This window comes from Canis lupus, chromosome 31 (genome assembly GCF_003254725.2).
Source record: "Canis lupus dingo isolate Sandy chromosome 31, ASM325472v2, whole genome shotgun sequence".
NCBI classification, from domain to species: domain Eukaryota; kingdom Metazoa; phylum Chordata; class Mammalia; order Carnivora; family Canidae; genus Canis; species Canis lupus.
The window spans coordinates 34,533,677-34,549,317 of NC_064273.1; the positions used below are offsets into that span (position 1 = coordinate 34,533,677).

A 15,641-nucleotide genomic window follows, 5' to 3' on the forward strand; every position below is an offset into this window, starting at 1 on the left:
GTTTTCAGAAAGTCCATGCAAATTGCATGTGCATGTGTGTGTGGGGTGGGACACATGCTAATATCCTATGATATACTGCTTTCATCAGTGCCTGCATTTCTGCTTAGGGACTGCCATAAGCTTCTTTACCATGAAGACTGTTTTGGCACATGCAGTCTAAGGGCTAAATGAGAGCAAAGGCGGAGTTATGTGGGTTGGGATGGGGTGGGGAATGGGTAGGGAGACAACAAAAGCAATGTTAGCACATAGTCATTGACAAATGCACAGAAGCACATGTTTGGTAAGTGAAGGTAAAGAATCCTTCAGCCCAAAGAGAAACCACTTCTGCACCAAGAATCCCTAAGGAGATTCCCATTAGCCCTCAGTTCCGTATTTCTGGAACAGAGCCATGGTCTCGGGAACACCGTGAACTAGGGAGCCCCACAGGGAGCCGACTGAATGGCCCCGAAGCCTAAAGGGATCTGTGAGCACTGGTCACTCTGTGCCAAGGATGAATGTTGCATGGGAAAGGGACAGTAAGCACATGCACATGTCCTGTGACACAAAGAGGAGGGCCATAAAGCCAGCCAGCTTACTGCCATCGTAGTTCAGCGTGGCGAAGTTGGCCTGCTTCTCTGCACAGCCGGCACTGTTGCACACCCTCATCTGTAGCTCATACCACGTGGCTTCTTGCAGGTCGTACAAAATGTACGACTTGGAAAGAGAGGTCCGCTGAGCTGTGGTCCAGACTGTGGTCCCAAAGGGTCTGTACTCCAGTGTGAAGGAGGTGATGGGACAGCCGCCATCATTCCAGCCAATGAGGTTCAGCCTCACGCGCGTGGTGTTGATGCTGGCAAAGAGTTCTTGCTCCTTTGAAAATTGGGGCTCTGTAGGAGAGTGCACAGTGGAGGTCAGCTCATGGGATACACAAATGAAGGCCATCTGCATAGTCACACATTTCCTCTTTGGCTGCTTTCCCCACCTGGGTAAGGAGCTCAGTCCAAGTCTTGGTCATAGACAACTCCCAATTTGTCCACTATTTATTGGGACCTATAAACCAATGGGCAATCTCCAACTATCTCCCTACGTAGGTACTAGAGGGAAAACTGGGTGGGTAGAGGCTATCTTTGTGTATGTCAGAGCTCTTGAAGAACAGTGCTACTTTCATGTATGCATTTCCTTGAGTGGTTCTGAAGGAACCAGTGCTGTGTGCTGAGCTGACCTGTTTCCACTCTGGGGTGGATGGACCTGACTCAAGAATAGCCTAGTTGGATTTGGGAAGTACCAACGGGTGTCCCTTGCTATCTAAACAATTCCTACTGGAACCCAGGGATCTAGTGGACATACTTCTGCATAAATAAATCCCTCATCCTCTGAAGCCTTGCTGCATCTTATCCAAAACTCAGGTGCCAGGTCCAGGTAGCACCTTTGCCTTCCCATCTCTCACTCTTTGCTGCTATCCAGTGTGGCTCCATGCACTCGATGAGAGTCAGACATGAGAAGAAGTTCCAAAGACCCTCTCTTCACTGCCTCACTCACTCTTCTGTGCCACTGTGCTCCTCCCCTTATTGGTGTCCCCAGACTACAATTTCACTGCTGAGCACTGATCCCTCCATCCCCAGGGGTTCATCTCCTCAAATATTCATGTTTCAGATTAAAAATCAATTCACATTAAAAGTCAACAGTCTATATCAGTCACTTCTCACCTGAAAAGTGGGGCCTTGGAGGCAAAATGCGAGTTATGGATAGAGGGGGCATCGGGCGATGGAGAGGGGGAAGATCACAGTAGAAGAAGGTGAGGGGTAAATGTCATATTTCATGGTGACCCAGCTGGGGCACTTTATGTTGGCACTGAAACCCTTGATTTGCAAATGGCACTTGTCTTTTTCACGGCAGGTGAGATAACGAAGGAAGGGAATCAGGATATTCTGTGAAGACGGGCCATTCCTCTCATTGCACCGCAACACTTCCAAACCCGTTTTGGGAATAACAAAGTTCAAACTCACAAACAAACATGCAAATATAATGACATCTTCTGTGGTTCCAGTCCCCAAATTAAATCTTGAAAGTAGAGGAAATGTAGACACCAGGAAGCACACATACCTTTCCCCAATGTTTTTGCTTCTATGATTTCACTTATGCGTCCCGGTCCCACTCCATTTTGGGCAGTAAGAGTGAACTTATACCAAGTACCACACTTCAGATTTTCCAAGCGGTAAGAACGTTCACTTGGGCTGATTGGAAAACTTCCCCACTGCTCACTGTTATCCTCGGAGTACTGCAATATGTATCCTACAGAGCACAAGACATATTTGAAAGAGTCTTATTTCCTTTCTACTAAAAGTTGGTGGACGTTTGTATTTTGTAGGGGATGAGAGTTCTCAGCACTCATGCATCTTTGGAAGAAAACAGTTAAAGTCTCCCTGATGCCAGGAAATTGAACCCAGGCTGGGAGGAGGGCTATGATGATGTTTTGATTAGTATTTAGGCCACACCAGACATTACTATGGTGTATTGCTAATTGGTGTGGTGAAAATAAAACCACTTTCTCCCCATTTCCTTTTAAAGGGTGTAGCAAGCAGCAGGGAATGGACACTAGGTCTCTAGATATTGGCCCTCAGGGAACACATGCCTGAATCCTTGGGTATCAGCATGCTCTGAAGCTGACTTACATTTAAGAGAACTAAAGCTCCAGAAAAGGGGTATGTTATCAAGGGGGTAGGAATCTCCTCAACAACCCCCCACCCAGGCCATAATCACCAAGGGAACTGGCTCTAAACCCTGTATTCATTCCAACATTTCCATGGTGACCTGGCCTCTCCTTTGTCTGAAAAATCCCTCCAAAAATTCATTTCTGTACATGACCACTACCACCTGTACTTCCACTAGCATGAACATTAACTGTCCATTTCCTGAGTGTTCACCATGTGCCAAGCACCGTCCTCAGCCCACTAGGTTCATTACTTCACATAACCCTAGAAGATAGTGATTTTTATCCCCACAGCACAGAGCAAGACACTGAGGTCCAGAGAGGTTAGGTGACCATTTGACGGCCCGCTAAAGTAAGTGAGATTCAAACCCCACCTTCAGAAACTGAAGCCAGCACTCTTGGCCCTTGTGATCATTGAGACATTCCTCCTTGTTATGGCCATCATCCTGTTACCCCAATCACTTCCTGGGGGGCAAACAGGTCCTGTTTTCTCCGTCCCTGCCTCCTCCACATTCACACCCAGGCAATCAAGGACCAGCCTGCCTGGTGCATGGTGTCCTCAACCCCCCCCCCCCCCCCCCCGAGTGGACTGCTATCCTCCGGGCTCCATTTTTGACATGGGCAAAGCACTGCAGAGACTCCCAAGCCCACACAGGCAGCATCAAGTGTTTTGCGGACCTCTCACATGGAGGTCATCTGTCCTTGATTCCTCTTCTGTGGTCAGGGTCCACATCTTCCCTACTCTTTACTCCTTCCCTCCCCTCTGGGCCTCTGCTGCCTTGGGGTCCCTCCTCCTTTCCGAGACTCATTTTCTCTTTGAGCATTCCTGATCTGCACGTCTCAAAGCTCCTACAGCACCTGACAGATGGGTGACGGATCTGTGTTCTCCATGCTCCCATGTCATCTCCTGGCTTCAACTCCAGCTCTGCCCAAACCACCTCCCTGCTGCTCTGAATGTCATGGGGAAGAACACTTTCCTTCTAATTTCCTCCACCCAAATCACATCTGGGAAGCTCCTCTAACCCTTGGCAATAGGAGACCCCATGCCAACAGCTTTGGCTACCATTGTGTTTCAGGGACAATCAGGGGATTGTCTTTGCTTAGAAACCCTTCATTACTAAAATTGGCTTCACCTTCATGACCTTCTGCTCTGACACTTCCTGTACCACCTCTCCCAGGCTCTCATACTTACAGAACCAAAACTTTATTTCATTTGAGCCTGAAGTCCTAGAGTCCCTCTAACTCTCCCCTCAATGCCCCATTTTTTTTTTTTTCCATAACGATGTTCTCTAACCAGCCTAGAACCTTCTGTAAACCATTTCCACCATGGGCCTATTTTCACTCACTCCTCTGACTTTGGCCACACTTATTCTTCCAGTCACCGGCTCTGGTAACCTGTGATTCACTTTTTCTTCCAGGTGTCTGGCACTACTTGACAAAGTCATTAAACTGGGAAAACTGTGACCACAATTTAGGCAATTTATATGCAGCTGGGGCCTCGCTCCCTCTTGGCAATGACTTTTTTGCTCTATTAATGACTCCCTGTGCATTTCACACGGTAGCTGTTACAAATCTTCCCCATATTCCTCAAAACTACAAGCATAATTTCACCTCAAGTCAGCCAATTATTTAAAAATATAATCTCGCCTTTTTCTCTCCCCCTTCCCAAAAAGGGAACATCCTCCCATTTACTCAGTGAAGGGTAATAAATATTCACCAACTGATTGTTAAAAAAAAAAAAAAAGTAGAGAGGTGCCTGGGTGGCTTAGTTAGTTAAGTGTCTGCCTTCAGGTCAGGTCATGATCTCAGGGTTCTGGGATTGAATCCTCCATTGGGCTCCCTGCTCAGAGGGGAGTCTGCTTCTCCCTTTTCCTCTGCTCCTCCTCCCTGCTTTCTCTCTCTCTCCCTCTTAAATAAATAAATAAATAAATAAATAAATAAATAAATAAATAAAATCTTAAATAAAAAAGAGCCCTGACCAGTAGCATTTCTGATTTTTGGTGTGTGTGACAATCCCTAGCCTGGGTGCAGTAACTGAGTTTAAGGCGGGGAAGAGATAGGACAGTTTGCTCTCATGAGCTGGAAGGAGCTGGCTCCAGCACACTGCTGGCTTCACCCTGAAATGGCTCGCTATTTCTGGTTGTCTATCACCCTCCTCACTCAGAGGAAGGAATGTCCTCTCTCTTTGGAATTCCCTGCCCATGCTCTAGGACCAAGCCCCCCTCCCCAACTCTTTTTTTTTAAATTTATTTTACTTTTTTAAATTGGAGTTCAATTTGCCAACATATAGCATAACACCCAGTGCTCATCCTGCCCAGTGCCCCCCTCAGTGTCCATCACCCCAACCCCCCGCCCACTTCCCCTTGCACTACCCCTTGCTCATTTCCCAGAGTTAGGTGTCTCTCATGCTTTGTCACCCTCACTGATATTTTCACTCATTTCCTCTCCTTTCCCTTTACTTCCTTTTACTAATTTTTATATTCCCCAAATGAATGAGACCATATAATGTGCATCTTTTGTCTGTTGCTCTGGATTCTCTCCCTTTCCTGTGGCCACAGCTTGCTCCAACTCTATGCAGAATTATCATGCTATCTCATTCCTCAGAACAGACTTCCTTTATTCTTTTCTGCTATGGACTACTTTCAAAAGCTTTGTACAAATGGATCATTTCTCACCTAAACTCTAGGTTCTCCATCTTTTCGTGCTTTAAAAATTATAACAGTAACTGCTTAATTACTAATTAAATTAGTAATTATTAATTATTCAAATGAGTGATTGAGTAAAGGAGTGAATGAATGATGGAGTGTTGACAACATGGGGAAGAAGAATCTTGGGTGGGGGAGGTTACCAAATTCTTTCTTTCCTGCCTTCATTAATCTTCCTCTCGGGTTGGATGCACAATGGTAATTTTGTGAATGGGATGCCTTGGATGAATGATGGGTTTCGGTAAATACCATAAAAATAGACGCGTGGCTTGCTGTTTAGGTGGTGGGACCATTAATTATAATTGACACATAACAATTACTTGATGGAGATGTGTCACTTCTCAGCCTGAGGATAGTGACAATCAACTACTGTGGGCACCTATTGCTCATTACCTCTGATAGAACTGCCCCCGTTGTCTCCAGGGAGCCATGAGAGCGTGATGGAAGAAGATGTTGTTTTGGACACTGTAAGCCGAGGCTGATCGGGTGGAACTAGATAGGAAACAGTTTTTAGAAAACAAGAATTAGTTTTTCACAGTCTTTAATCTGCCTTAACAGCCATTTACCAAATCATTTTTAACAGCCATTTATTAAATAAGTGTTTTAGGTTGCCAAAATATGCAATTCACTTCTGTCAAAATGTCTATTTAGTTGAGGTCCTTGGTTAAAGAGACAGAGCAGAGTGAGTCTATTATTTAATGAAAATTCAACTGCATTTCTCCTTGGATTTATGTCTAACTCATTTCCTCACTGATTCCTTGAATTTCTGAGTCGTTCATCACTGATTGAAATCTTCTTTACGCTTACTGAGGATGTGTGCATTGCTCTGAATTTCAGCCATGATCCAAGGGAAAAAGATAAATGGCATCCACTTAGCTGTTCTGTTCCCAGGGATGCGAAGGGGGAGGAGAGAGTAGGGGAGGGAAGACTGGGTGAGGGAAATTTAAGGGAGGGGGAGTGGGGGAGGGCACAGTGGCTAGTGGGAAAAAGAATAGCAAAAATTTTCACTTTTTAAGCTACTCCCCCAAGATGCAACACATACACACACACACCTACACACAGCTCTGAAAATCAAAGGTGTGCCATTGGGTGTCTGCACGTGAACTTGCACACTCATATGAGGTTTTGAAGAATACATACTTCTAACTAATGGGGCTCAATATTATTTTGGATCAGAACCGAGGACAGAAACATTGAAGGATTTCAGAATCAGGTTATCCAAATTGTATAGAAACTTCCCATAAAATGCTCATCTCTTTTCCTCTGAGAAAGGCCCATATATATTAACCCAAAGGTGGGAAAACCTGACCTGTCTGTTAGAGTCACAATATCATGCCAATTTTCTGAAACACAATGGAATTCCCTCGACTCCAATTTACTTGGAATTTCAGACCAATATTGCATTATTTTTTTAAAAATATGGTTGTTCTCCTCCTCTTCCCTCGCAATACCAATTTTATTTTTACTCTCTCTGATTTATTAATGTGACAACACTTAAGTCCAAAGAAGCATACATACCCTTTGATTTTTCTACTAATAAAATATGGCTGTGCACCCAAACATGAACCCGCTCAATGGTCATTTGGGATTTTAGGTACAATTTTAATTTAATTATCTTGAATTTGTCACGTGCTTTTTCTGTTTGATATCAAGAAAAAACCACATATGCTGTATTAAAGATTCAACTAATTGTTATAGCAATATGCTTAGATTTTCATCTGATGACCTCTTAATGTACATTACATATAAAAGTTTAGTTACTCAGCAGATAACAGACTTCAGTTCAGACTAATTTTTTTTTGTGTGTGTGTTTTCTGGGTTCTACTGACACATATGTAGACTAAACCGTGCAATTAGCTGAAATTATCAAGAACTTAGCGATGCACACATAAAGAAAAATGAGACTAGGCTCTCTATGCACAAAAATATGAATAGTGTTATCTTTCGGATTATGAATGTTTTTTGATTTGCTGCGTTACATTTTCTGAAATGAACATTTTTTTTGTAATATGAAAATAGCAATTAGCTCTTTAGAAAGGCTGATTTTTAAATTTGTTCAATTTTACTCTTTGCATATAGGCATGCATATAAAAATATCATTAAGAAGAGTCCCCAATTATTGTACCTTGTACTTGTAAATTTAAAATAATTTCATCAGATCCCCAGTTGTTATTGGCAATGCAGCTATAATAGCCAGAATCTTCCGCCTTCACTGTACGGATAATGAAGCTCCCGTTGCTGAAGATGCTCCTCCGCCCATCAATCGTTACTAGGCTGGGTGTCCCGTTACTACCTCACAGGAAGAAAAGGGCACAGATTAAAGAAATTACAATCCAAATTAGCTGAGGCTGGGGAAAAGCATAAAGACTCTCTCTGAGGTAAACAACACATTTGGAACTAAATTGTGATTACATGACAAAAACAATCAAATAGCTGAATTTCATTCATTGTAAAACACGCCATGTGGAGGGTAGATTTGTGCCAGGGGCTTGGATTCTGGCTCTCACATATGGCAATGTTCATCACATGCTGAATGGGCCTCTCCCTCCTCCACCATATAGGCACCAACCACTTCCTCTTGGGAATTCCTTCTGGGACAGAAGTGCCATTTTGACACAATCACATAGGGACAACTAAATGTGGGAATCTCCTGTAGACTTGCTTAGATCTACAGTTGTTAATGATTTTGACCCCATGAACCATGGTCTCTCAAGAGGGTGATGAGTTGGTCCTAGAATAAAAAGAGTTCCCTCGCCATTGTAACTGCAGCCATGGTGGCAACTGTCCAGCCATCCCCACATTAGGCAGGATGCCTGACCTTGGGAGCTTATTTATTTCTTTGGATAAACTGATTTTAAAAGAGGAGAAAAGTGGTCCCTGGACCAAGACTGTTATTTCAATAGTTTATGTCTTTTAAGGGCTTTTGTTTAAAATAGGCACTCCTCTGAAACCATTTTATATCAAATCTCCATGCTCATTAGTGAATTGTCAGCCCTTAATTTATATCCTAATTTCTTCCTCTGAACATAGAGAAAGCACTTAGAAAAGTTATAGGACAGAATACATCTCACCCACTTTCTGCCTCCTATCTTGGCTGCGATTATTCTAATAATTACTATTGAGTATGCAAAACCAGATTTTATGTTAGCAAAGTCCTAATGCATTCCATTTCTTGACATTATTTCTCAGAGCATTTGAGGTAGGGTTGGTTGAACCGTTATCTTAGAAGGAGAAAGATAGTTGGCAGGTCTCAGGTGACATTGGCCTTCTTTATCTCAGTTATATGGGAAATTCACATGATAAAGTACAGAGATGATTGGATTGGTCAGACTATTTTCCTTGCAAGCGTTCTGTTGAACTTAAAGGATCTGAATTTATGGAAGATTGACACAAAATGCCAGACCTTTTTAGTGCTAAAGTCAAGATCCTACTCCATGCCCACACCTCCTCTTCCATCTCAGAAGATTTGGTGTTTCCTGGAATTTTCATGAGTGTCAATGGATAGAAAATTAGACCACTAGACCCAACTTGGTATGTCTGATGTAATCTCTAGAGTTTCACTAAAGGCATACATTAGGTTACTGGTTACCTGTCTTTCATCCACTTTACTGCAGGAGAAGGGTCCCCAACAGCTTTACAAGGCAAGGCGATGTCCTTCATCCATGGAGTAGTCACTGTGCCACTGAAGGTCAGGATTCGTGCAGGAGCTGGGGCACCAAACACAGCAGAAACCCAATTATGCCACAGCCTCATCTATACAAAAGCCAAAATGACCTTCCCCCATATAGTAACACTCCCAAAAAGGGTGAATGCAGCATAGCCAAATAATGATATATGTAAAAGAGGTTTATTTGTTAAGAACATACAAATAGCTGAAAATTTCTATTGTGGCATTTCCCCCATCTTTTGACTAAACTTGAGGAGCCCAAATTAAATATTTGGGTTTTCATAAGCCTAGCAGCCCCAAGCTGTGTTTTCTATGAGCCCAATTATTTGTCAGAGCACTTTATTAAGCAATTTATCTTAACTCCAAAAATCACACATTAAAATATACTTTTAATATCTGAGAGAATAGACTACACAAAGTATAAAGCCCCAAAAGATGGAGAAGTAAAACAGGAACAGCTTCTATTTATCAATTTTGTGGAACTTTCCTGACTTTATTGAATTAACTTGATCTTCAGCACAAATGTTAAGAAAAAATGAATGTTTTCTGAACAGCTTCTTCTGAAGCAACTGTTTGCTTGGGATAGAGATTCAGATACTCCAACAGGAGCATTGGCCTGAGACATGTGACATCAGCACAGTCCCAAAGTAGCAGGAGCAGAGAGGAAAAAGCCCAGGTGGACCTTTGTCAGCAGGGTTCTCCTTGAAGACTGAGAAGCCTGGAACTGACAGGTTCTTAGAGCTACCTTCTTAAGGGAGACATAAAAGCTGACACCAAGACACAAGTCCTCCAGAGGCAAAGCAATGTGCCCCACCTTTGCCATACATTGGGATACTGTCTTCTGGGACATTCCCTCTGAAAGCGTAGCCAGGCCAGATGCAGTCATAGACATCACATTCCAAGATTGCAATTTTACCTCTAAGAGATCTTGATAACATGCTTATTAATGTGATAATTAAGAAAAGGTCAGAATACAATAGTGAGGGGGGAAAAGAGAATGCTGTCACAGTTTTAAACACAAATGCAGATAAAAAGTAAATATGTTGTTGGCAAGTTAAATAAATTCACGGATCTTTTTTTGTTTATTGGACTCTTTGATTATGATATCCAGCCACCCTGAACACACACTCTCACATTTAGAAAGCAATGATTATCAATGAGCATAAGGATTGTATCATGGGATCAAAGCAAACCAGCAACATGTGCTTCTCCCTCCCCAGAGCAAGCTGATACTCCGCAAAACTACTCAAGGACTTGACTCTATTTCCCAGGTGGGTTCTTCCCAGATGGGTATCTGGGTGCTGACACCTCTCCATATCTGACTCCTGCTGGAGGTCTCTTGAGAAAAATGACTTTCCCAACTGCCTGCCTGACACTCAACACACAGAAGTAGAGACGAGGTAAAGCTATTGCCTAACCCTGCATCTCATGCTGCTGGTTTGCTTTGATCCCATGATACAATCCTTATACTCATTGATAATCACTGCTTTCTAAATGTGAGAGTGTGTGTTCAGGGTGGCTGGATATCATAATCAAAGAGCCCCAATAAACAAAAAAAAAATCCATGAATTTGTTTTCCTTGCCAACAACATATTTACTTTTTATCTGCAATTTTGTAAAAAAAATGTGACAGCATTCTCTTTTTCTCCCTCACTATTGTATTCTGACCTTTTCATAATTATCACATTAATAAGCATGTTATCAAGATCTCTTAGAGGTAAAATTGCAATCTTGGAATGTTCTCTTTTCTCTTTTAGGCACCTAGCAGCCTTGTTAGTAACCAATTGCCAATGTGGTGTATTCCAAAATCAGGAGGCATCTCCTGCTGGCCTGGAATTATGATGTTAGTATATTTACTAGTGAAAACTGGTAATTTAGTGGTACCCTAAACACTGGGTGGTAGCAATTAACAGAAGTAGAATAAGAATATTCTGTGCCTATACGTGCTTTTTAGGACCAGTATAACATTTCAGTGTGCTGATTCTACATTAATTTTTGGGAACTTTTATTCTTTGGTGACTTTGACTTCCCACTGTTAATTAAGGTCTTTTTTTTTATAGCATTCCATCAATGGAAGAAGAGCCAAAGATTTTCTTATATTCATAAATTTCCAAATTCCACAGACCCTAAAATAAGCACTTCCTCTTTAAGAAGTATGATGATTGCTTTTGATGAAAGTAGAATTTCCTTGGGAAGTTGGTATGTAGTGATTTTCACCCACCCAAGGGGTGAGTGGAGGCTCTTTTTCCTCACTTTCCTTAAGACACTTTGAGTTGTAAAGCCACTCACTCTCAGTGCTATGTTCACTTCTAGAAGGATTCTTTTCTGATTTGCATAAAAGCCCAGTGCTAACTAGCAGCAACCTTATTTCTTAAGCTGAAATGTGATAACACGTGATGTTCTGATTTTCTAGTGATTTTTAGGGCATTGTAAGCTTTATTTCTGGTAGAATAGGGATTTAAACACAGTCCAATTAGAGTGGGAAATGAGGTCTTTACTACAGTGGCACACCTTTAGCTAATGGCTCCACCATGATGATTTCACTGCTGTTGCCTCTCCCAGCCGAAGTCACAGCTACCACCCAGACGCTGTACTGACGGTTCCGACTCAGGTTGGGAATTCTGTAGGAAAATGAGTCAGGAGAGGCTTCAAACTCGCTGATCACCTGTGAGAGGAGACATAAATGTTCCCACATTCAAGGAGGTAAATGGCACACATGGATTTCCTAAAGGCACAGTTATTAACATATTATCTACCAAAAGAAACAAAAGACACAGCTAATCTTTTTCCAAAATGCAGGAATATATCAATATCAATATCGACATCTCATATATAGAGATGTCATATGTAGAAAGTTTATATTTCTCTGTGCAGCAGCTTTGACAGCTACCATGAAGTAGCTTAACCTTTTTAATTATGGGTCATGGTACATCTGTTTTCTGTTGAAATAGAGTCACAAAAACAAATTTACCCTCCTACCCAAAATGACCTAAGAACACATGGAGTATATGAAACCACAGTCTCAAAGGCATTGTACATCAGGTTATGAAGTACAAGGCCCTCTGAAATATGGGAGACAAATGAAATAAGCTTATTATTGCAGGGCTTTTACATTTTTTTGTGAGAGTCTCCAGGCCCTGGCACAGAGAGGGAGCCCAGGAGGAGGCCAGCAGCTTCCCTGAGTTGAGGATTCACACCTGAGAGACTGGGAAGAAGCTGGAGCTCATAGGACAGAGTTGAGAATTCACACCCAAGAGACTGGAAAGAAGCTGGAGTTCGTAGGACAGAGCTACACACAGAGAGAATGCTGGGGATCTGAAGAGCATCTCACATGGGTATTTAGCCAAGCAGATCTGTGCACGCATGGTGGGAAGCTAACAGAAACTAGAGAAAGAACTAACTGAATGGATAGGAAGTCACAGTGCCCAACATTTACACAGGGCTGGGGATAGTGCCTGTCCTACCAACCAGAGTGGAAGACCTCAAGATTCATGGAGCATTGGATACAGTACATCAGGGTCTTACCTTGGTGGTGGGGAATAACTAGGCCTAGATTGAACACCACAGTGGTATTGCCTAACAAATATTAAAAGCAAAATTCATATAGATGAAATTTTCACTAAGGAACTGCACCCCAGAACAGAAGTCAGAATATTTACAGGAGTAAAAATATCCAGTACTCAATAAGGTAAAGTTCATAATGTTCTACATCCAATAAAAATTTCCCAGATAAGAACAACCCAAATATCCATCAACTGGTGAATGGATAAACAAAATGTGTTGTATCCATACCAGAGAGTATTATTCAACAATAGAAAGAAATGGAGTATAATACATTTTTAACTTGGATAAATCTTGAAAGTATTATACTAAGTGAAAGAAGCCAATCATAAAAGATTACATACTTATTCCCTTTTCATGAAATTTCCAGAATAGGCAAATCCAGAATCAGAAAGTAGACTAGTGTTTCCAGGGGGCAGGGTGGGGTTGGGACAGAATGGATAATGACTGCAATGGGGTATAAGGATTTTTTGGGTGATGATGATGAATGTTCTAAAATTAGATAATGGTGGTGGTTGTGTAACTCTATGAATATACTAAAAGCCATTGAATTGCACACATTAAAAGCATGAATTTTATCGTATGTAAATTAAACTTCAAAAAAACTGTTAGAAAAAAAATTTCAAGAATGCAAAAAAAAAAAGCCCAGAGAAGCATTTCTTTCATAAAGAAAATATAATTCAATCAATCATATTTGACCTATAATTGACACAGATATTAAATTTAGCAAATATGGGCATTGTAATAGTTATTATAATTGTATTATAGCTGTTTATAACTATAGATCTTCAAGAATTTAAATAGATACATGAATGATATAAAAAGACCCAAGTCAAACTTGAGGTGAAATTACAATATGTGAAATGAAATATACACTGGATTAGATTAATAGTAGACTAGATTTTCAGAAATAAAAGGTCAGTGAGGGCAGCCCGGGTGGCTCAGTGGTTTAGCGTTGCCTTCCAGTCTAGGGCGTGATCCTGGAGACCTGGGATCGAGTCCCATGTCGGGCTCCCTGCATGGAGCCTGCTTCTCCCTCTGCCTGTGTCTCTGCCTCTCTCTCTCTCTCTCTGTGTCTCTCATGAATAAATAAATAAATAAATCTTTAAAAAAAAAGGTCAGTGAACTTGAAGATATATTAATAAATGAATCACAGGGAGAAAAGAGAGTACAAAATTTAACAAAGCTTTAGTGAGCTAAAGGACGACATGGAGCAGCCTCGTACACATGTAATTAGAATTGCTAAAAGAGGGAAAGGAGGCACAATAGAAAAATGTTTGATGAAATAGTGGCTGAAATTTTTCCAAATTTGATGAAAACTATAAACACAGAGAGCCAAGAATCTTAATGAATTTGAGCCACAAAAATATGAAGAAAACCATACTAAAGCATATCATAATCAAATTGCTCAAAACCAGTGATAGAAAATCTTAAAAGTAGTCAGAGAAAGGACATGTTATATGTGGAGAAACAAAAGAAATGATGTTAGCAGACTTCTTGTTAAAAACAATCCAAATGCTAATGAATGTTTCACCATAATTTGTACACTGAAACCTAATCCCCAAGGTGAGAGTATTAGGAGGTGGGGCCTTTGGGAGGTGATTAGGTCATGGAATTAGTGTTCTTATAAAAGAGACCCCAGAGAGCTCTCTTGCCCCCTTCCACCATGTGAGGACACAATGAGAAATCTGCAGCCCAGAAGAGGTCTCTCACCATAACCCCACCATGATGGCACCAATGTCTCAGATATCCAGTATCTAGAACTGTGAGAAATACATCTCTGTTATTTATGAGCTACCGAATCTATCATATTTTTGTTATTGCAGCCTAAGCTAAGATACTAAGTAAGAAGAGAGTACAACAGCATTTTTAAAGCATTGAAAGAAAAAAAAAGTCAACCTAGATTTCTACACTCAACAAACAAATATTTCAAAACTAAGAAATAAAGACTTTTTCAAAATATAAACAGCTAAAAGAATTAATCATCAGTAGAACCACATGTGCTATAAGAAATGTTAAGGAAAGTCCTTCAGTCAGAAGGGAAATGATACCAGATAGAAATATAAATGTCCATAGAGGGATGTAAAGTACCAGAATTGGTAACTACATAGGTAAATATATGGTTTTTTCTTCTTCTCTAAATCCCATCAAATTATTCCATTGATAATCAAAAGATAATGACGTAGTGTGAGATTTGTAACATATAAAAGTATGTTACAAAAGTATAAAATGTATGACAATAATTGCACAAATATTGAGAAGGGAAAAAAAACAGGCATAATATTATAAGGTCCTTATACTATATGCACAGTAAAAAATATCACTAGAAAAAGTGGAAAGTGGTAAGTTAGATACATATGCTTTTAATCCTAAAGAAATCACTGAAATTACAAAATAAGGAGTAAAATGAATCTAATGGGCCAGCCAAACAAATAAAATGGAATTATTGGGAAAAAATGTTCAATTAATCCAAAAGAGGCAAAAAAAAAAAAAATAGAAAGGAAACAAATAGGACAATAAAAAACCAAGTAGCAAGATTACAGATTTAAACCTGTATCAATATATCAGTAACTATAATAAGTGTAAATGACCTAAAATCCTCATTAACAGCATAGATTGTAAGAATGAATATAAAAGCAATACACAGCTATATGCTGCCTATTATAAATCTTTTTCAAATATAAAAATACAAGTAGGTTAGAAATAAAAGGACAGAAAAGTTATCCCACACTAATATTAATCACAAGGAAGCTCGAGTGGCTATATTCATATCAGACAAAATAGATTTTTGAGGAAAGAATATTGTCAGTGATAAAGAAGGTAATTTCATAATGATAAAAGATCAATTCATCTTGAGGACATAACATTCCTTAACATTTATGAGCTTAGTGACAAAACTTCACAATACATGAGGCAAGAACTGTGGAACTTCAGGAGATGTAGATTCAGACAGGTCACACCTCTTAAGGAAGCCATATGATATAGGTAGGCTGGTATCAGATCCATTTTACAAATGAGG

The 15,641-nt window shown here is 40.6% G+C and overlaps 1 protein-coding gene across 2 annotated transcripts in view; it reads right to left on the bottom strand.

Annotated features, from left to right (window-relative positions):
- The window catches only part of DSCAM (DS cell adhesion molecule), a 734,179-nt gene that overhangs the window by 50,323 nt on the left and 668,215 nt on the right, over nucleotides 1-15,641 (bottom strand). Inside the window, exons 21-26 of one of the 2 annotated variants that reach the window (XM_035709183.2) lie at nucleotides 11,573-11,726; nucleotides 8,984-9,101; nucleotides 7,520-7,683; nucleotides 5,788-5,886; nucleotides 2,083-2,271; nucleotides 576-866 (exon numbers count right to left, since the gene is read on the bottom strand). In XM_035709183.2, coding sequence (XP_035565076.1) covers nucleotides 576-866; nucleotides 2,083-2,271; nucleotides 5,788-5,886; nucleotides 7,520-7,683; nucleotides 8,984-9,101; nucleotides 11,573-11,726 — 1,015 coding nt within the window. Of the gene's footprint in view, nucleotides 1-575; nucleotides 867-2,082; nucleotides 2,272-5,787; nucleotides 5,887-7,519; nucleotides 7,688-8,983; nucleotides 9,102-11,572; nucleotides 11,727-15,641 lie in introns of those variants that run through there. The other variant, XM_049104780.1, reaches the window with a different exon arrangement.